Source organism: Rhinolophus ferrumequinum, chromosome 13 (genome assembly GCF_004115265.2).
Source record: "Rhinolophus ferrumequinum isolate MPI-CBG mRhiFer1 chromosome 13, mRhiFer1_v1.p, whole genome shotgun sequence".
Lineage (NCBI taxonomy): Eukaryota > Metazoa > Chordata > Mammalia > Chiroptera > Rhinolophidae > Rhinolophus > Rhinolophus ferrumequinum.
Window position 1 is genome coordinate 3,601,483 of NC_046296.1, and position 22,251 is coordinate 3,623,733.

Consider the following 22,251-nt stretch of genomic DNA (forward strand, 5'->3'; position numbering starts at 1 on the left):
ACTCCTGGTGCCTTGGCAGTGACGGGGGAGAAAAGGCAGTTGCAGAAGGCACTTCCAGCCAGCGTCCATGAAAGGCTGGCCTCCAGAGCTCTTCCTGCTGGGAACCTGAGCCGCTGTCACTTCTGATCACACGTTGCCAACACAGTTGAAACAGTGATAAGCAGCACGTCAAGTACTTCTAAGCAGAGCTTTCCAGGGCGTCCGAACCCTTTGTGTGCCCTGTCCTGGCACGTTTCCCTGCAGTCACTGAAATGGCTTGTTGGCTTTTCGATTCCTGGCACTCCTCATTCCTAATAAGCGGGATTCTTGGCCCTTGTGTCTTGTAAACATCACCTGTTTTCAAGTTTTATAGTTTCCTTTTGCATAGAGAAAATACAGTAGAAGTTTACTTTGTGTCCCAAACCCTCTGACTTTCAAGAAGGAAAAACGGAATAGTAGAAACATAAAAGCAGGTAAACAGATGTGCTGTTTAGCATCAGAAGTCTTTCATTTGTTTAGGGTTAACTGTTCTCAATTTGAGAGAATAAGACATGCCACAAATCTGAATTTCTCTAATTTAAAAGATTGCTTTAAATTTATTATAGAAATAGATTTCATTACGTAGTAACCATGTCATTCATCTTTAATAAAAAGTTTTTAAAGAAGATCGAACTGATTATTTCTTGTTTCCTATCTTTCCCGTGAATGATGTGGTTGGCGCTTGATGAAATTTATTTCCGTATTTGTAGTTAGCCCTACGAGTCTTTCATGTATGTAGGACTAACTGCAAACATAAACAGGCAAACAAACTGTAAATACAAGATGATTTTCAAAATTTATTTCCAAAGGAAATTCCAGTAAAATAGTGTCAGAGTCACGGTGTGTAATTCTGTTGTGCAACCGAGGTGCCTCCTTAATGCACCCAGCCCAGCGCCTTCCTTCCAGGCCCAGAGCCAGCGTCATGCCCACGTAACTGCCCTCTCAGACTGTCCTTTGTCCCATGCTCCTGACCTTCTCTGAATTTCCGTGGCTCTCCCAGACTTCACACATCTCAATACTTGATTAAGTAATATGCGGTATGATGTTCTCTACTTAGCTTTTGCATACATCTCTTGTCTTCTGAATCAGAATTTCATTCTCAAGGGAAAGGGACACAGAGATACCCTGACATCATCTTATACATGTGTGATAGGTTCTTGAGAAGTCGTCCTTTCTGTAACTTCTCTGGCTTCCTCCCTAAGCCTGCAATGTATAGGTGTGACCATTCTCTGTATTAACAAGTCAGCTCTGACCGTCATCTTTACATATTCTTTCTGATGAAAGATGAACGATGTGGTTGGCACTTAATGAAATCTATTTTTATTGTTAATTTAAAGCGATCTGTTTTTATCCTTTGATGCAGTTCTTTTTTTCTTGAAGTTGTGTTGAGATATCACTGACACAGCACTGTGTAAGGTTAAGGCGTACAGCATGACTTGACTTACATATTTTGTGAAATGATTACCATAGTAATCCATCTTCTCCTACAGATGCCAAAAAAAAAAGTATTTTTCCTTGTGATGTCAACTTTTAGGATTTACTCTTAGCAACTTTCAAATATGCCATAAACAGTGTTAACAATAGTCGTCCTATTTTGTACATCACATCCCCAGGACTTATTTTAGAACTAACTGGAAGTTTGTACCTTTTGACCCCCTTCACCCAATTCCCTCACTGCCCCCCACCTACTTCTGGTAACCACAAATCTGATCTTTTTTCTATGAGTTTAGGGTTTTTTTGTTTTTTAGATTCCACACGTGAGATCCTGTGGTATTTGTCTTTCTCTGTCTGACTCATTTCCCTTAGCATAATGCCCTCTAGGTCCATCCATGTTGTAAAGCAGTCTTTTAAATTACATAAATTCAGATTTGTGATGTCCACCTGCTGTTCTCCCAAATTGAGAACAGCTTCATTAATCTTATCTTTCCAAATAAGATGTGAACAGTGTAATTGACACTTGGTGTCACAGGCTGCTCCTGGAGACACGCAGCCCTGAAAGTGGGCCTTAGGGCTTCCATCAGCCTGCTCTGCCAATGACCAGTTATATTCGTTCACTGTTGCTGGACTACCAGGCCCCAGAGAGCTTTTGGTCTCTAATAGTATTTTGCTTGCTTCCATGTTGTGGTTAAGACTTTTATTTTCAAAATTTAATTAAAATCACAAAGTAAAATTATTCCCACTCTCACCTACAATCCTACCTTGTACAGGTAATTACTGTTCACAATATGGTGACTCTTTCCTGATTTCCCCCGCCTTATCTCTCTCTCTACACACAAACACACACACACGCACACTTTTTCCCACACAAAAGTGAGATTGTACGGCACATAATGGCCTCCAATTTTTTCATCATGGACATTTTTCTAGCTCGATACCTATAGATCTCTTGTCATTTGTTCTTTGTTTCTTTTTTTTTTTTTAGCTTATAAGAGTTTATTTGAGCCAAACTGACGACAATTGCCGGGAAGCAAAATCTCAATGGATTGAGAAAATGCTCCCTCGTCACTTTTTTTTTTTATTGGGGTGACAATTGTTAGTAAAATTACATAGATTTCAGGTGTATAATTCTATATTACATCATCTATAAATCCCATTGTGTGTTCACCATCCAATTTCATTCTTTTTAATGGCTGCGTAATTTCATGGTAGGGCTGAACCATACTTTTTGACATTCACCAATTGAGGGACATTCGTGTTGTTTCAAATGTGTTGCTGCTTCATACACAGTACTGTGCTGAGTGCACACCTTTGTGCCTTTATTAGGACGTCGGTGCTGCTGTTTTGTATGATGGGACGCACAAGCCATATTTCTGTCAATACTGCTAGTGTTCCGGATTTTTCAAATTTCAGTTTCACTGCTTATGTCTAAGTGCTCATTTACCACCTGCTGCACTCACCCACCATTGAATATTATGGATCTTACAAAATTTTGCTAGTCTTGTAGAAAATTGCGTTTTCTCTTAATTTAAATTTGTTTCCTCATGAGTGAGGTGAAGTACCATTTCAGGAGTTTATTGGCTAGTTGTATACGTCTCTGTATCACCTGTCCACCTGGTCTTCTACTGGTTCGTTTTCTGTAAACTGGCTGGATTCGTCCTTGGCCTACATACCAGTATTATAACCATTTTCTTCTGGGCAGGATTCTGTGGGCCTTTAGCATCACAGGATACACAAATACGCATGGGAATTCCTAGTGTGTTGTGGGTTTTCAGGAACGGAAATTTGTTAGACCTTTGTGGTACTTTTTACAATCCTGCAAAGGGCATTTCAAGAACACGGCTGCAGTGAAATGTGACAGTAAAATTGTAAATGGCATTTGTAAATGTCCAAAATGGAGAGTATGTGCTGGCACTTGTTTCTGTGCCATCCCTATGGGCGGAGAGCGCTGGAATGGTGAGGAATCTGCAGTCACTGACTGTGCCAGTGAGCTGAGATGTCCCCAGAGGTGACTTAAAAGATGTTCTGTGAAGACGCCCAGCGGGTCCTCAGTGACAGGGCCAGTTTGATTGCTTTAGTTTCCAGTCTGTGCCCAAGACCTGAAATTGCCTTTTTTGTTTTTAATTCTTGGAACTGCTAATAAAGCCAAAATTCAGACCATATAAAAAAGTATGCAGTAAAGAGACCTGCTTCCACATCCGGGTCCCTACCCCTCTGATCCCTCCCCAAGGTAACCAGTGTTGCTCATTTCTTTGTATGCTATAGATCCATCTAGCACTTTTCTCATTTTCAAACAACGTGATTTTAAGAGAAAATATCAGATTAAAAGTTGTGTGTCTTCTATAATTAAAACTATGGCAGCTGAACTGTACATTTAAAAATAGTTAAAGTGGTAAATTTTGTTATGTATATTTGCTATATAGACATACATTAAAAACTTAAAAGAAAAAATGTCAAAATTCCATATTCATGTGGGCAAGGAACTACAGGGTGACAAGGAAACACTTTTACATGTCGGGTTAATGACTGTAATTGTTTTCGTTTGGTACAACGTTGCTGACCTTGTAGGTAGGAATTTTCCGAGGCGGGCAGTCCGGAGAGGCCTGTTCGCCTTGGCTTGTAAGTGTGCTGCGCTGTGTCACGATCCCTCTCCCCCGTTTTAAGAGAGAACACATGATGAGCTGTTACTGGGAGCAGCCCCGGCCCGTGGCCCCTCGCCACGACCCCAGCAGGCCCTACGCGGAGCAGTACCGCATAGATGCGCGGCAGTTCACACACCTGTTTCAGCTGGTCTCTCCGTGGACCTGCGGGGCCCACACGGAGACCCTGGCGGAGAGGACGTTCAGGCTTCTGGATGACAACATGGACCACCTCATCGAATTCAAAGCGTTTGTGAGCTGTCTCGGTAGGACTGGGGGTCTTTATTGCGGTGACTTGAGTCTGTCCGACTTGAGTATGTGAGTCTGTGAACACAAGACGAAGTGGATTGTGGAGCAGGCAGATCCACACAATGAAATGTATTTGTGACTGGCCTGCCACGATTTTGTGATTTACAAAAAGCGCTCTGCAGGCTCCTCTCATGACTGTTTTTGCTTCCTTAGAGGGGCTGGGGACAGGGGCCCAGGCTAACACACAAGGTCACAGACCTTGTTCTCCGTGGCGCCCAGGGTGTGGTGGTGGCTGGTTAGGGGCCATGTTAACATTTGCACATAAAATTAAAATCTTGCAGAAGGTAGGAGGCCAGAGCTGATAAGGTTATCTTGTGGCTCAATGGCCACCAATCACCACCTTTCACATTTTCATTTCAAACTGTGTGTGTCGGGGCAGAAGAAGTGTTGGGTCAACAAGTATTGACCTTAGGAAGTTCTCTCCATGTGAGTTTGTGTCATGACAAGTAGACTTTAACCGTTTGCATTTACTCAGTCTCTCTTTTTTTATTGGCAGATGTTATGTATAATGGAGAAATGAATGAGAAAATTAAACTGTTATATAGGCTTCATATCCCTCCAGGTAAGAAATTCCAAGTAGAAAGATTAGACTGTCCTGCCTTGACACAAAGCAGGTTTGTGCACAACACTGAAGTTCTTTTTAAATTTCCTTTGGACTCGAGGTAGCGGATGTTTTTAGTTTTGGGTTCCTGATACCAGACTGGAGCGGGCCCTGGGATGGTGGGGAACCAGGTTCCCGGGCGCCACCCACTTCTCATTCACCAGGCCTGAGGACCACACCTTGTGACCCGCTGGCCTGTGGAATGGGTGGGGAAGCCAGGCTCAGGGGGCTGTTTTACCCTACTGTTTTTGAAGGCTCATGTCATTTTTCCAGCTTGGAAGACCATGCTTCCTTCAAATTTAAGCAGTGGTAACTAGGAACAAGGAGCCATTTTGAAACCTGTGGGATCAGACTTGGGGTTAGACTTAAGGTATTCTGTGGACCTCTGAAACTGATAGATGTGGACCAGGAATTCCTGAGGGTCTGGACCTCCGTGCCTGGTCCTGGTGCTGGACGAGGCCTCTGACAGAACTTCCCAGCGACGGCGCCTGGGGCGGCTGGCGCGCTGTGAGGTTGCCAGGGCCACAAGATCCTAGTGGCTTTTAAAACTAACACATGTACAGAAGTTGAACATGTACGGGGACATTATTTGTGGGCTTTCCGGGCATCGTCCTGAGTTTGGTCTTTACTGAGTCAGAGTACGTCATGCACATGACCTGCAGGGAGCATTCTGGAGCCACACACGGCTCTCTTCCACCTTCCCTCGGACCCATTGCTTTAGTGCAAAACTGTTTGGCATCAGTGAAGTTTTGCCTTTTATGCCAGTATAAGTTTTTCATTTAATTAGACCTTATTTTTCACAAATGTTTTCTTCCCAACAGAGAATATATGCATAATTATTCCTTTATTATCATCATCATCTTTTCATAATCATCATATCTGGTGTTGCTAAAGAGAACATGAGTGATTTTTTTTTTTTTGAAAGATTTTATTGGGGAAGGGGAACAAGACTTTATTGGGGAACAGTGTGTACTTCCAGGACGTTTTTCCACATCAAATTGTTGTCCTTTCAATCTTAGTTGTGGAGGGTGCTGTTCAGCTTCAAGTTGTTGTCCTTTTCAGTCTTAGTTGTGGAGGGCGCAGCTCAGCTCCAGGTCCAGTTGCTGTTGCTAGTTGCAGGGGGCGCAGCCCACCATCCCTTGCGGGAGTCGAACCAGCAACCTTGTGGTTGAGAGGATGCGCTCCAACCAACTGAGCCATCTGGGAGGCAGCTCAGCTCAAGGTGCCGTGTTCAATCTTAGTTGCAGGGGGCCGAGCCCACCATCCCTTGCGGGATTCAGAGGAATTGAACCGGCAGCCTTGTGGTTGAGAGCCCACTGGCCCATGTGGGAATCGAACCGGCAGCCTTTGGAGTTAGGAGCACGGAGCTCCAACCGCCTGAGCCACCGGACCGGCCCGTGATTTTATTTTATTCAATTTTATCTTGATTTTTAAGTAAGCTATATTTTGGGATAATTTTAGATTTACAAAAATTGCAAAGAGTATAGGTATCATTCTTGATGTATCTTTAAATTCATTCCTGCTTTTTGATATTAACATGAGATTGAGATTTGATTCTTAATCTAACTTCATACTGAATTATTTTTCAAATTACAAGTTTATTTCTAAAAGACATATTTTAATTACATTAGTTCATTAAAGGCACTTGTAGACCTTCCTGGCTTCAGAAAAATCAATTTTTCAAAACCTTTTTGAACATACATGATTGTAGTATTTATATTGTGTGACACTGAATTTAAATTAAGTGGAAATTAAGATTTGATATTTTGCTTACCTATATGTTAACATTTGAATTTTTTAGGCAGTTAAAAAAGTCTTAAGAATGCAGACCCCAAAACCTCTATTTTACACACATCAATTTGCCAAGGCCACAAAAATCTAAAATACATTTAAGTACTTTTCACTTAATTAGGTTTAATTTAAACAAACTATTTACATTCCACCACAATGAATAATTATTTGATTAAAGTTGGGACAAACACACTAGACAGAAAAAAAGTTTAACTCACTAACTAGGAAGTACATGGAGAATCACAGGTTTGATTTTGTGTGCCCGATGAGTGACGTGTCTGACCTGCCCGATGGGATGGGCGGCGGGGTACTACTGAGGCACATCAGCACCCGGCCTCACGTGCCCACCTGTGGGCAGCACCTGGAACTCGGCGAGGGTCCAGGAGGCAGAGGGCTTTTGCGAGCTTGCTCACAAAGGATCTGATACAGCTCAGGAGGCAGGGAAACGCTAGGCCCAGGGCCTCCGTTCCGGAAGAGCTCACTGCATTGGCTCCATGGTGACTGCGACACCATTTAGCAAAGGAAATAAATATTCCAGATGATTTGATACCATATCAGGTGACATAGGGATGAACAGTGTTCCCTATTATTAAATCTGGAGTTTTCATTGCAGATTGATACGTCTACGGATATTGGCCATTTTGCTTAGTTAGTTACACTAATTAGACTTCCCGAAGACAGTTTCCTGAAAAGAACACTAGATTCATTAGGAAGAAGCATCAAAACAAGCCACTGAGAATGCTATATGGGCAATGGCAAAAACACAAAGGAGCACTGGTGCTGGAGTCTTTCTGTAAGGTACACACACACACACACACACACACACACACACTCTTATTTAAAAAGACTGAAAATGTTGAAAACCTGAATGAACTTAATTGCAAACTAAAAGAGCGCATGAAAATATATTAACATGTACTGAGAGTATGGGTTCAAAGCAAAAATTCAACTTAGAAAAGAATGAGGTTATAAATGCTTCGTTAGTGTTTAGTCAGTGTGAAACTGGAACCCTGAAACATAATTATAGGCTAACACAGCAATACCTGTGGATGAATGAGGAAAAGCTTTGTTGTTTTGAAATACCTGACATGAAAAAATGTTGATTGGATTCCAAGTCCAGTTGTATTATCCCCAAATTTTCAACATTGCATTTGTCACTAAGGGAGAAGCTGTTTGATATGCAGAATGACCACTTGAGGTTAAATCAGAACATCTGCACCATTCAAGTTCTAGGTAATGACAAGAAAAGAGAAAAATGCCATCAAGTAGAGAAAAATGCCATTTGCTTCCACCTTCTCGTGGTGGTGACAGTCTGTTTTGAAGAGGTCATTATTTAAAAGTCATAATCAGGAATTGTATGCAGCCATTTCAATATTAGCATGAAAACTAATGTTAAAAAAAAGTCCTGAGTGTGCTAAGATTACAGTACCATTTGATCCATTTTGTTGACAAAATCTGTTTTGTTTCATAGCCCATTATAAAAGAATGTACTTTGGAAGTTTTAAGTTCATTTACTTGGAGTGGACTCACTTTTCTAGACCTGTGCAGTACAATTGGAAATATACATTGCTTTGTCAAGAGGACCTGCAGATAGGTACTGATATATACAATCATAGATTTCACAGAATATCCACTGTGGATGAAAACCTTAGCAGTATTACAGAATGGGATAGTATGTGTTTGAAGTTAACGTCAACAGGACCAAAGATGCAAAGCACATGATGACTAATGTTGGCCTAAGAAAAGTTTGGCACTCAGGTTACACCCACCATCTTGGTTCTACACTTTTTGGTCAGCCTTTTCTTTTGGTTATACTAAGAAACAACATGGAAGATAAACTCTAATCTCCTGCTTTTGGATGTGCCAGTATGTCAAAATATGTCCGGGCATCTAAGAAACTGAAGGATCACTACACTGCTCTAAGGACCAAATTATTAATGGGAGTGGCCCAGTGTAAACACGAAGGCTCCCAGATGAAGTGCAAACGGATGAGCTAAATGATGACCCCGGCCAGGATCAAGAACTTCTCCCAGAGAATGGAAACGATGTGAAGATTCAGTTGGAGAAAGTAATGATTGTGAAAATGGATGACGTACTGAGGAAACTTGCAAATGTAACTTCTCACAGGATACAAAAAAATGAGTGTTTACATCCCGGTCTGACAACTTAGGCAGTACTGACACCAACCACATCAGAAATGATACCAGGCACACCTAATTTGGTGACAGACAACAGGCTAGATGAGATCTGTTTTTGGACTGGGATTGAGAGTTGAAAATACAACTTGAAGATTTTGAAAATTTCATAAGAAGACTGTAGAACACAAACCTCCTAAAAAAAAACTTTTGTGAAACTAAAAGTTTGTACTGAACTTTTTAAAAGAGAAAAGTGAGGTGAAGATCCCTGGTATTATCCAAATTGTCAGAAAGCCACTAAGAAATTGGATTTATGATCCCAGCATCCAGCACTTGTTACACCTCAAGTGATCTTTTTACAGTAGATACCTGAAACGCAAGCTGGACACGTTAGTTGATTTTCCTATCAATGACTTGGATGTATCATTAGTCCTAATTAATACAAATGCAAGTCCTATAATTTGATTGCTTTTTTCCAACCACTGTGGAGGGGTAGGAGGCACTATGTTGCCTTTGCAAGAAATACTACAGGGAATGGTGTTGTGATGACTGTAGCATCTCCACGACATCTGAAGGACAAATTGTGTTGAAAGCAGGAGTACTCTGCTTTCAGATAACCAAATGTAAATCATTCACCAGAGTTTAACTTGTGCTGTCCTTGAAGTGAATGACGCAATGAAAACTTTTAATAGAAAGGTCTCTTACCCCATTTAGTGTTGAATTATAGAGTGGAGTACAAAAATAACACTCCATTTGTTAGTTCAAGTAGCCCATTTAAAAAGGCTGAGAGTACATTTAACAATTGTTCCCTAATGCATTGTATCCTTTATTTCTGATCGTAAGTAGGCTAAGTTTCTTTCAGTGGGCGCCAAGCCTCCTCCAGTGTCCCTCGTGTCCAGTCTGGGTGACGTTTTCTATGTGCTGGAAAGGGGTTGGAAGTGCTGCTCTGTAGTTGGTTGGCTTCTGGTTCCTCCTTGCTGTTGATTCTTCACCTACCTCCTTTCTGGACACTTGCCCATACCTTGAATTAATCGTTCCACTCTGTGCTCCCGTGACATTTGTGTGTTGGTTCTTCTGTTGGAGCATTTTGTTAGAGTAAGTTGTGTACATTTCTCTTGTTTGATATACCATGCTCTTTGAAGGCAGGGACCCAGTATTCTCTGGACTTCTCAGGAGCTATTACCTAGGAAATCCATTTTCATCATGACTGCCCCAGCTACCATTCAGGGTTTGTAATTTCCCTCCTATTCAGTTTCTGAGTGGATTCTCACATGTGCTACTCTGTAGAATTTGTTTTGGGCAAAGTTGGTAAAAAAAAAAAAAAAAAATGACTCAGTATCTTTATTACAGGAAAAAAAAAAAATCAGAAAACCGCCTCCCTCCCCTCCCCATCCCAGAAACCTACTTTCTAAGGAGGGTAGTTTATCAAGGCTTTGGTGCCACCTTGTGGATATTTGTTCAATCACAACTGAAGTTTGCCTGTGATTTCTTCTGTGAAGGGCTTACTAGTAAGCTTCAACCTTTTTAAAATAGGAGAATCCTGTCTGTAATCCCCTGTAGTTTTTTTCTAACAGCTTTATTGATCTACAGTTCACTTAAAGTGTATAATCCAATGACATTTAGTATATTCAATAATGCAGCTATTGTCACAATTTTAGAACATTTTCGTCACCCCCAAATAAAAGCCCATGCTTTGTAGCTATTGCCCCCAATCCATTTTCCCCGTCTATAGACTTGCTTATTCTGGTCTCTCCATATAAATGCCATCATACAATGTATGCAGTTTTGTATCTGGCTGCTTTTACCTGGTATGTTTTCAAGGTTCATCCATGTCGTAGCATGTACTGGTGCTCCATTCCTTTTTATTGCTGAATTTGATATCCAGTTATGGGCAGGCCATAACTTCTTTATCCATTCACTCACTGATGGACATTTGGGTTTGTTTCCACGTTTCGACTCTTAGGAACAATGTTGCTACAAACAAGTGTGTACAAGTTTTTGGGTGGGTATGTTTTCATTTCCCTTTGGTTTATACCTAGTGGAATTTCTGGGCTGAATGGTAATTCATATTTAACTTTTTGAGGAACTGCCAGACTGTTTTCCAAAATGGCTCTAACACTTTATATTTCCACCAGCAGCGTTATCAGGGTTCCAATAATTATTTTTGTGTATTTCAAGAAAACTTGTAATGATACAATGCTGTTTTAGATTCAGTAGTTTCAGTAGAAATTATGTAATGTAGCAGTATGTGCTCAATATAGAAAAATACTATGAAAAGTTCCAATTACCGACTGTCCCACCATCCAGAGGTTTAGTGTTTATTTGTAGTTTGCTTGTAATACATATATGAATTTAAACTTTACAAAAGGGGATTTTTCCAGGTCAGTGTAAACTTATGTATCATTAATTACAACAGTATCTACACAGGCCCAGGAAAAGGCATTACCTGGTGTGTAAGATGTTTTTTGTCTCTCCAGTGCTTGGTATATACCTGGGTTCATAGACCCTAAAAAGACTTAAGCCCACAGGTTAGGGTTGCCAGTTTAGCCGTTAGTTCTTTCTTACCTAAAAAGCTTTGATTTTGGTCAAGACAATAATTTGATTTTGTTTTTTTAAAGCACTCACTGAAAATGACCGAGACAGCCAGTCACCATTAAAGAATCCTCTGCTGTCAACATCAAGACCACTGGTTTTTGGGAAATCAAATGGCACGTACCTCTTTTCATTATCTTTTTCTCTCTTCATTGTTACTTTCCATCAGGCACACAATTGTGGAGCGAAACTGTGTGCTTTTCTTAGAAGCTGACTTACCTGTCTGCGCCCTCCTGAGGTAACACTGTGCTCTCAGAGGCCAGAATCCTTCCTGAGTCACAGTGTAAGGAGTCACTGCCCCTTGACTCTACTGCCATGTTCTTTCCTCTTCCTTACACAAGTTTTCAGGGGTCCTCTTGTAAGGAGTCCCTAGCTGCCACACTCCATTCGTGGTCAGTTGCAAAACAATCCCTGTGATATCACCTGTGCTTCTCAGTTTGTACACGGATTTGCTTGGTGGAATTCCTCTTCCCTCACCACCCCCTTCCACGTATTTTTTTTTTGCTTTCATTGAATTTATTTAGACTAAATTATGTATTGTTTCCTTTATTTCAGGCGATACAACTGATTATCAGAAACAGCTGAAGCAGATGATTAAGGATTTAGCCAAAGAAAAAGATAAAGGAGAGACCGAGTTGCCCAAAATGAGTCAGGTATGGACTTTATTCAGTACACAGAACAATCTATTTTTGCCAAATGATTTGTTCAGATTAAGCCCCTTTACCTCCAGTCATAATCAAAGGATTCTGTAACTTCTAGCTGAACAGCGTGATGAAATATTTAAATAGGATCCATTCAGTTAAAGCTCTTCAAAACAGAAGGCTGCCATACCTCGTCTTTGAAGTTTTTATATCAAATTCACTTACCCAGGTTACGGTTTACTCCCTTGAGGATAGAAGCATTTGGGGGCAGTGGATACAGCATCCCCCTACTCGCCAGTTTCTTGAAAATCACCAACTAAATACAGTACTGATGAGTCTCCGAAATCTTGGTATTAACACAATCTCCACAAGAGGGTTCTCTGCCACATTCAAGCATCCCGTGAGGTGGCATTTTATTTTTTGAAAAGGGTTCCTCCCAATGTTTGGGAAAAGTAGGTTTCAGGTTGAAACTGTTCCTTTCCTGTAGGACCTAAATCTTTTTTGGTGCCAGTATGTACTTTGGGCCTTTGGGGGGAATTTAGCATAGTGTCTGTCTTTTTTGACCACAAACCATCTTGTGGGATTCATTCCTGGAATATTTGAGAAATGTTGCTCTACTGTGGGGAGTTGCTTTCAAACATATTTTCTGCTCCCTGGATATAAAGCCAGTTAAATCTCATCTCCCAGAGCTGTCAGTATCCTTTCTGACATAAATAACATCAACTCCCCGCCCCCCACAAACAAAAACTGGCTGTCAGTATCTTGCTTTCATTTATGGCTATTTCTCCCACATCACTACGTATTTATTAAATGAGTCCCCCACCATTTTGCTATCCCGAGAGTCACTGTGCAGCGTTTAATTCCACGCAGCATCTCATCACAAATATAGATTCTATTGTGGACAGGAGTGTGAATTTGAGGAAGCACCAGGCACCAGTCGTCCGTTTTACAGCCTTGAGTTGCTGCATGGGATCCCACCAGAACAAGCTGTAATTTTGAACCATAATAAATAGCTGTTCCCATCTTTTTTTCTACCATAACCCTTAGCTTAAACATCTCTGTAAACAAATCTGTGTTTGGATGCATGTCTGGAAGTTGACTTGCTGGGGTAAAGGGTGTGCATATCCGCTAGTCTGTGCACATTTCTTAATAGTTGCTGTGTAGACAAATATCGTGTTTCCCCAAAAATAAGACCTAGCCGGACCATCAGCTCTAATGCGTCTTTTGGAGCAAAAATTAATATAAGACCCAGTCTTATTTTACTATAAAACCGGGTCTTATATATATTGTAAGACCCGGTCTTATATTATTTTCGGGGCAACACTGTAGCACACCTGAGTGTACTGAAATTCCCTGGAGTCAAAGGGAAGAAGAGACTACCGCCTTACATTCGGCTTCAAAAACGTTCTCCAAAAACTAAGTATCAAGTTTTACAAAATGCATTATATTTCTATCCTGGTTATGCTACTTTCTTTTTATTCCAGAGAGAATTTATCCAGTTCTGTAAAACTTTATACAGTATGTTCCATGAAGATCCAGAAGAAAATGATCTGTATCAGGCCATTGCCACAGTAACCACTCTGCTACTGCAGATCGGGGAAGTGGGGCAGCGAAGTAACAGTTCTGGAAGCTTCTCCCAGGAAGGTGGGGGGGAGCTGCAGGCTGCATCGTTGTCTCCTGAGCAGGACTCGGTTTTTGCAGACACAGACACTGAGACTACACCCCAGGACTCCGGGGCACTTCCTGAAGAGGCAGAAGGGGACTGGACTGTCTCCCTCGAACATATTTTAGCTTCACTTCTGACTGAACAGTCATTAGTCAACTTTTTTGAAAAGCCATTGGACATTAAATCCAAACTTGAAAATGCCAAGATCAATCAGTACAATCTGAAAACTTTTGAAATGAGCAGCCAGTCACAGCCTGAACTCAAGCAGGATAGCTGTTTGCTGAGGAGACGAGCCTGCCATACCAAAGCTCGGACGACAGCCTCGTGGGTGGTCAGCCCATAAACTCAGACGTCAGTCTAATTCCCTTTGAGTATACTTCTCGTGCTAGGTATCCAGGTAAGCGACACCCTGACAGCCCCAGCTGTGGTCGGGGGAGCTGATGCAACCCTCAGACACTTCTATTTATTCTTGGAGAATTCCCAGTTTCACTTTGATCAGATCTGCTGAAATGGGCACTTCTGCTGTGATTGTTCTCAGATGAACAAGAGCCCCGTGTATCATGCTAACCCAGAGCCAAGAGGCGCCCCAGCGCACGTTTTTCACCTGGATACTGGGAGGTCAGGAATGAAGTTCACTTTCAAGATCCAAGAGCCACTATCTGTGCAATTGTGTTTGGCTTCTTTTTGCACTAATTTTGTTTCAATGCTGGTAATTGAAACCATTTTAATATATTTGATTGTATTCACTTTGTCCTTACAAAAATGTTGTGTACAAACCATGCTTTCAATGTTGGCCTCCACGTTTTTTAATAAGAAATTTTTGTATTGACTTTGGTCCTTGTTTATACCTGATACTTATTTGAGTGACTAAGGCCTGGATTGTGCCAGTGAACAGATGAGCTGGAGCTGTCCCCTCTCCTTCCTTCCCCCTCCCCGGGCTGTGCACTGCCACCGCTGCCACCACCAGGGCTTCAGCAATGAGCCACAGGGTGTAAACACTAATGTAATAGGCACCTTGCTTTCAGGCTGAATTCAGCAGATTTTGGATTGTGTAAGCTTTACTTCTGAGCTTTAGCTCCATGTAAACTGGGACTGAAAATGCCTCATGGGGCCCTTACAAGTAAGTGAGCTGAAGTATTAACTATTAACTGTACATGTATTACAAGTTAAGCATCCTCTGGTTACCCCATCAAAAACCAATTTTTTAGGGGATAATGCTATACCTTTTGACAATCATACTCAATACATTCATAGGCAGAAGTTTAAGGACGTAAATAACACCAAGTGCATTTCATTAAATCTAAGATGCTGTTAATTGCATCATTTTAATTTATTGATATGAAACGTGGCCAATGGCAATTGAGTTCTACATGCCCATTTCTGGAAAATGTTTATCTTCGAATTAATGAAGCACACATGTGAAAGCACCAACATTATATACACTTCCAATGTCCCAACTACCTACACAAGCCTTCTAAAACCAGCCTACACTTCAAAATCACTTGGAAAACCTGCTTTAGGCTGTCCAATTATTCAGAAACTCCAGGGGCTGGGGAGAAGGGCCAGAGGTGTATTTATTTAGGAAACGCTTCCCGACTGATTCTATAATTGGGAACTATACTGTGAGATACCCAAACACGATCACATTGCAACTAGAAACTGAAAACCAAACGTCAAAGGCAGTTTTGTAAGTTTATTTGACGACCAGCAGTTAGTTCTCATCCACATTAACTGTCTGCAGATCTGCAAAAGAAGCGACAGCCAGTTGTCATCTTCCACACCCACATCACATTTCGCTTCAACACTCAAACAACCTTTTCTGAGGGGTTTGGGCGAGTCATGGTATTCGCTGTGCCCTTTTTACAAGCCGGACATGGACCCAGTTTGTATCCTTCTGCACTTCCTCACGCCATGACAGAAAGGCTTAGTGGTCATGCCTGTTACTCATCCCCTGCTGGAAGGACGCCAGGCCTCCGGGTGCACAGCATTTGCTGGACAGATACATTCAGGCTGTCAGAACGAATTAGCTGCTAATCTACACAGCTGCGTGGAAGGGAATAGAACTTACTTTTGAAAGTGGTGACAGGTACGTAGGTAACCAATGTATAGAGCTTATTTGGCGAGTCTTCATCCTCGTTACGCTTCCTGGACAACCGCACCCGGATGCGGTATGGCACATTCCTAATAAAAATATAAAATAGCCACCAACTGCACCCACACATCCTGTCCCCACCGTAACATGCTGTCATTTGCTCTAACCTAACCACCAGCCATCAGGTGTGTATTAGTTCCCTGGAAACAAACGCACCCACAGGTGGACATTTACTCAACACTGTCATCTCAGGATGGAGACCTGTCTTAAGAGGCAGCCACCACTGACATTCAACCTGTGCAGAAACCTGGGCCGAACACGCCAGGTCTTTTCCCTTTCTCACCAGCACCGATGTCACGGTTGTAGCCTTTGCGTATGTTAATTTAAATGTGGAGAAACACTCCCCTCTGCAGGCCCTCCTGAACATAAGACCACTCAATGTTCAGGTTCCCCACCTTATGCACACAACCCTCAGCAGCATCACAGTGAACCGCCTTTCCTTTTATTGGTCTCAGGACGTGAAGTGTCCTGAAATTCGGGACTACCCTGCGCTCCTGTGACCCCCGTCTTCCCTTACGTCAAAGCAGCCGTCATTGGCGGATCCTTTATTAGACACATTTCAGAACTCTAAATGCCAGCCCACTGCGGGCCCAATCTCAGCTCGCTGCCATCCCCCCCAACCCCAGTGCTGCTGCACCCTGCCTCGTCTCAGTCTCACAGAATCCCCCAGCCCATGCCAGTGCCCCTTCCCTTAGCTGGTCTCACTTCTCCTCTGGCACCTTACATCCTCCTCCACACCCAAAACCACTCTCCCGCTTCTATGCAGGGGTTTTCAGCCTCGGCACTACTGACGTTTGGGCCGGTGATTCTGTTGTGGGAGGGCTGCCTTTTGCACTGGAGGATGTGTGGCAGAATCCTCGGCCTGTAGCAACCCCCAGTAGAGACATCAAAAACATGCCTGGGGGAGCGTGGGTAAAATCGCCTAGTTGAAAAGCAGTGCTCCAGTGGTTTCTAGAGATAAATCCAAACTCTCTGCCGTGACCTACAAAGATTCCGCGTATCTGTCCCCTGCCTAGTTCTCCATCCTCGTTCACTGTTCAAGTTGCTCCCTTGGCTCCACCTCCACCAGCCCGTTCCCAGGTCACGCCGTCTGTTCTCCGCACAGTGCTCCCACCCATCTCTCACCCTGCTGGCTCCACCATTCAGGTCTCATTTCACATAGCATGTCACAGACCTTCCCTGCAGGTGCTACCCCATCCTTTTAATTATTGTCACACTCTTATATACTTCCATATACATTAGCTAATCACCGAACTATTTATATAGACCGCACAGACTGAGCTGGGTAAGCTAGTGCAATTTTAAAGCTTCATCTTCTAACACAGATAACTTGAGCACCTTATTCCTTTGGCCCAGACAGCTTTGTTGAGTCTGGTGTCAATGCGCACATCTGGTGTTCCCATCTCCTTCATGGCAAATTTCCGGATCTCTTTGAGTGCCCGTGGGGCCCGCTTCTTGAAACCCCTGAGTCAAAAATAATAAATGAATTAAAACAGTACAGAATTAAATGAAATACATCTGTCCTATTTTCATAAAAGAAATTTAAACCAAACTTTGAACAAAGCAGGATCAATCCTTTTTTCCCACAGCACGTAATGCCCAGCAACTAATTTAATACTCAGGACGAAGACGATGCCCAACCCATTTTCACTGATGTAGGATAACGACTCTGCATAAGATCAAGAAGTAATGCTGATATACCCATCGCTTAACCCTCTCCTGATAAAAACACCCCAAGCTCTATTATCTGTGAAGGAGAATCGATGCCGTTAGAATGTGCTTGAATATAAAGCACACAACACTGTACATGGTATAAATACAGCAAGCACCCCCAGATCAAAACAATTATGTCACACCTTAAGACACAGCGTGTTATGGGAGAGCATTCAATACTAATTTCTAAAGGCCATTAACTTGGTCTGTGCCTACAGAGCAGGGGCCTACAATATACAGATCTCACAAAGTCTGACATGGATAAGTTACTTCGATGGAGCTCGTGGCTTGTGTCAGGCACCGTCATTACCCCGTGTGTCCCGACCTGGAACTAGGTACTATTAACGCGCTGTTTACATAAGGGTACATAAATCCATCTGAACTTCATGCTTTCACTTAAAGAAAAAATGTGAAAAAGCAAAACTTTACTACCGGCGGAAATGGTCAGACCTTCGGTTAAGTGAAGGCCATTCCAAGTAGGGCTGAGAGCAAAGTCTAAAGAGGTGTCCCACCACCCAAAACTGAATATCAGACAAGGGGCCCAAACAATTATTCATCTCTGCAACCTAATGCTCAGCACCTGGCATTAGATGCTCCTCGCTTTAGATGACGCGGACTTTATGAAACCCAGTAAAAGCAACAAATGGAGCACACCAGTGACTAAATTCTGCTCTGAAACCTTCAGTGACTTCCCATGACCCACGAAAGATCTGATGCTGCACCCACCCCACATCTCACTTGGCCTCTTCTCTTACATCTCCTCTGCTCTCACCAAGCTCCTTGTTATTTTTAGCACACAAGCAAGCGCACATCATTCACTTTAATATTTAACCATCTAGAAATAAAAGGAGCTAGAAATAACAGCACTAGGTAGGTATGACAGACAAGATCCCGTCTGTCAGCTTACGCAGATGACACTCCTGCAGCACATCAAATGATGTCAAGTCCGACAGAGAAAAATAAACCAGGGAAAAGAGCCAGTGAAGGGATTGTAGGTTTGAACAGGCTGGCCAAGCAGACATTGGAGTGATGAGGGCAGCCATGTAGGTATGTGTGAGGAAAAAACTTCACAAGGGGGAAGAAAGGAAAAAAACCAAACAGCTACCCTGAATCAGGTGCATGCCTGGTATGACTAAAATAATCGGCCCGCTCATATGGATGGAATCATAGCAAGAACTCTGGCTTCTAGTCTGAACGAAAAGGGAAGCCAACACAGGGTTTGTGGGTAGATCAGGTGTTTGGGGGTGGGGAAGGGAACCAGGAGCAGGGAGCTGCTAACTGCAACCATTCAAGTGACAGAAAATGGTGACGGTACCAGTGTAATTGGTCAGACTGCCAAAAGACACACTCACCTGCCAGTGACTGAAACAGGGAAGGCCCCTGGGAAGGTTAGGGTTGGAGATGGATGCCAGGAGTTTGGTTTTGAGCCATGTCAAGTTTGAGATGCCCATTCAAATACCCAAGTATAGATATTAATGGCAGGTGGACATTTAAGGCCCTAAGACTAGCTGCTGTTACAAAGCAGAGATAGAAAAGAGCAACCGAGTGTTGGGACTTCTCAACATTAACAGAATGGGTTCTGAAGAGGAACCAACAAAGAAGACTAAGGAGCAGCTAGAGAAGCAACAAGAAAAGCACAAGACTGGAATTTCTGGAAGTAAAAGGAATAAAGCATTTCCATAGAATGAACAATGAATTATCAACTGCTGCCAATCAAGTAAGGACAGAAATGACCAAAGGGTTCAGTACCCCGCAGGTCTGACTGTGGGGCTTTTGTAACAAACCACAACATGGCTGAAAAACTCACCCACCTGCAATGGCTCACACCCACTTTTCAAATGTCCATTACCTGTGTGGCCTTTAAAACAACATCCCTTTTCACCCAGTAACTTACTTTCCACTTGGCACTTTTCCCATTTTCTATCTAAATACCTGTCTAACTTCCGCTACTGAGTAACTAGGAAGGCAGGGTCTTTGGTTCTGTGCTGAATCCAAAGTCTAGGACAGTGTCTAATACGCTCAATACGCTCCCCAAATGAATATATGCGAGCCACAAATAAAGGGCTGGGGAAGAGAGCATGGTTCCTCACAAGCAGCATTAAAGCACCAAGAAGGCACTGACTTTCTGACCCAGAAGCCATCGCACCGACACCAAATAAGACAATGCACCAGTGCACCTTGGCCCACACTTGGCTGGGCGTGCAGTGCTGAAATGCCAGGCCCAACGTGGATGCTGCTGCACGTACAAATCCCTCGCTAAATGAGAGGTGCCCTGATATGCCCAGTCAAGTGCAAAAACTTTTGCTGCACGGATTGGTGCCCAAATTGAATATTTCGCCATGTAACATTAAGAACACTCCAACAATTCAAGAAAAGAGTCGGTCTCCATTATCCGCAGTAAACACCACGTACAAAGGAAAGCACTAAGCTTAAGAACTCAAAACCAAACCCCCCAGAGTAAAAACCAAGAACTAGAATATTCAAAATCACTCCAGATATTCTCGCACATCACAACAAATCCACAATACCCCTGGGTCCTCCCCACAAATACTGTCCTAGGATTCCACTGATATATTCTTTTTTTGTCTCAACAGCAGTCTCACTTCTGGTAGCACAACTCAACCAACATTAATTAGTACCTTACCTGTGAGTCCGACAACTGAAATAATCCCATTTAAGCGTTCAGTCTGGGATGGACAGTTTTGTTAACTGCTTAACTTTACTGGAGTCTGGAGCCATGCAAGTTCCCTTTCCCTCACGCACACCTGTCACCCGGTAGTCCGCCCAGGTACGTTTAATTCAATTCCAGTGCAGACCACGTCTCCTGCCAACCGGCTCTTCCAGGAACCCCATTCACACTCTTTCCAGGCCTTAACCTCCCAGCATTACACTTTACACCCTATGAATCGCAAACACAGTCCAGAGACTAGAGCTGAGCTTTTGAAGAAGAAATGCGTCATGTCTAGACCACTTGGCCTTAAAACGATTAGACAGATCTCAGAGTGACAACCGGACGCGTGGAGTTCGGGAGCCCCCCACCAGCACGGCTGTGGGCGACTGCAGGGATACTCACACTCCATGGATGCGCTTGTGAATGTTGATGGTGTATTCTCTGGTCACTACCTCGTTGATGGCCGAACGGCCCTTCTTTTTCTCGCCACCCTTCTTTGCGGGAGCCATCTAAACCGAGGAGACACGGAGGCTTAGAACAGAGAGGAACAAGCCAAGTTCTTCTTCCCTTCCGGGCCTGCTTCACGCGGCCGCCCTCGGGGCGCTTCCGGGTGCAGAGGGCCCGGCCAAGGTCCCCGCAGCCACAGGTCCCGGCGGAGCCAAGCCGGCCATCCCCGGCCCAAGCATCCGCGTCCCTCAGCTGCCTCCGCCCCGGAAACCTCGGCGGCCCCGGGCTCCTCTAAGCCACTCTCCCTCCCGGGTTACGAAAGCCCTTAAACGTAGCGCGAATTTCCGCCCCGGAACGCAGAGCCCCCGGCCAGTTCAGGAGAGACCCCACTGTCCCCGTCAATGCAATCCCGGTCGAGGATGGGTCCAGATTCCTAAATCGCACACCCGCCGGCCATACTCACCCTGCCGGGCCCAAGTTGGAAAGAAAGAGCGCGAGGTATTGTGGGAGAGGGAAAGCAGCGTCTCACGCACAACTTCCGGGTTGCCTGTAAGCAGGTGGAGCGAGAGACGAGGCTGTGACGTCAGTGGTGCGCGCCTGAGGTCAGGCGAGCAGGCCTCGGGGGCGCGGTGGAGGCGGGGTCTGGGCTGCGTGGGGGCGGGGTCTGGGCGGCGTGGGGGCGGGGTCTGGGCGGTGTGGGGGCGGGGTCTGGGCGGCGTGGGGGCGGGGTCTGGGCGGGCCGCGGCTGCGCTCTTAGGAGGTTCTGGAGTGTGGCGTTCTCTCCTCCGGGGGCTTGCGCCTGTTTTCTGAGCTAAAGCTCGTAAAAAATGCCAAGTGAAAAACATGTCACTGAGGAAGCGAGTCAGAGAAAATCAAAACCTAAGCCCCCAGCAGACTGAGAGCAGGGCCCTGAAGAGGAAACGTTCTTTTGTATTTCCCCTTCACTCACTGACGGCGCCAACGTTTCCTGAACCTGTGAGCCGCTGTGTGCTGCTGTGTGCTGGCTGGCGGTCCCAGAGATGACCGAGACACAGCTGCCGCTCTAGCAGTGCTCACATCCAGCGGGGCGCCTCATGAATGAGAGTCGTTATTGTCCTAGACTGTGGAGCTACTGTAGGGGCCTTGTCTGGCCTGATGAACAAAAAGTGGTGACATGGCAGACCTCGATGAGCCACGTAAAGAGTTAACAGAAACGAGCTTAAAAATTAACCGCTGGGCTCTGACTCTCCTCCCACCCCCCCCCCAGCTGTGGGAACAGAACCGTTCCCAAGGGAAGCCAAGTGTCACCGCAACCCCCTGCAAGCTGACAAACACCCTACGTCCTGCATAGAAAAATAGAAAACCTCGGCTACACAGAAACCTGCTGCAGCTATCTACTCAAATCTGTCTATTCCAGCAACTCCTCTGCCGGTGCTTCTCATCTTAAATAAATATTCTGA

General features: G+C 43.9%; 2 protein-coding genes and 1 pseudogene across 5 annotated transcripts in view; 2 read left to right on the top strand and 1 right to left on the bottom strand.

Annotated features, from left to right (window-relative positions):
- The window catches only part of TBC1D8 (TBC1 domain family member 8), a 99,883-nt gene extending 84,948 nt beyond the window's left edge, over window positions 1-14,935 (top strand). For 3 of the 4 annotated variants that reach the window (XM_033124298.1, XM_033124300.1, XM_033124301.1), the window contains 5 exons: window positions 4,120-4,360; window positions 4,900-4,965; window positions 11,549-11,638; window positions 12,078-12,175; window positions 13,648-14,935. In XM_033124298.1, coding sequence (XP_032980189.1) covers window positions 4,120-4,360; window positions 4,900-4,965; window positions 11,549-11,638; window positions 12,078-12,175; window positions 13,648-14,172 — 1,020 coding nt within the window. In that variant the 3' untranslated portion in view covers window positions 14,173-14,935. The remainder of the gene's footprint in view (window positions 1-4,119; window positions 4,361-4,899; window positions 4,966-11,548; window positions 11,639-12,077; window positions 12,176-13,647) is intronic. The other variant, XM_033124299.1, reaches the window with a different exon arrangement.
- On the top strand, window positions 6,486-11,538 carry LOC117032702 (ubiquitin carboxyl-terminal hydrolase 15-like; annotated as a pseudogene).
- Window positions 14,936-15,130: 195 nt separating the features above from the next.
- Window positions 15,131-21,411, bottom strand: RPL31 (ribosomal protein L31). The gene is made up of 5 exons (XM_033124302.1): window positions 21,276-21,411; window positions 20,768-20,874; window positions 17,320-17,445; window positions 15,898-16,010; window positions 15,131-15,572 (listed from the first exon to the last, which is right to left on the bottom strand). Exons 2-5 carry the CDS (start codon window positions 20,872-20,874, stop codon window positions 15,541-15,543), a joined length of 378 nt encoding a protein of 125 aa, XP_032980193.1. The 5' UTR covers window positions 21,276-21,411; the 3' UTR covers window positions 15,131-15,540.
- Window positions 21,412-22,251: the final 840 nt, after the last annotated feature.

Bases quoted from the DNA above. Each gene is read 5' to 3' on its own strand.
- RPL31 (XM_033124302.1), bottom strand. From the start codon at position 20,874: ATGGCTCCCGCAAAGAAGGGTGGCGAGAAAAAGAAGGGCCGTTCGGCC. The intron at 16,011-17,319 runs GTGCTCAAGTTA...TATTTTTATTAG, and splicing joins GTCTGGGCCAAAGGAATAAG to GAATGTGCCATACCGCATCC. The intron at 15,573-15,897 runs GTAAGTTCTATT...CTTCTTTTGCAG, and splicing joins ACCTGTCACCACTTTCAAAA to ATCTGCAGACAGTTAATGTG.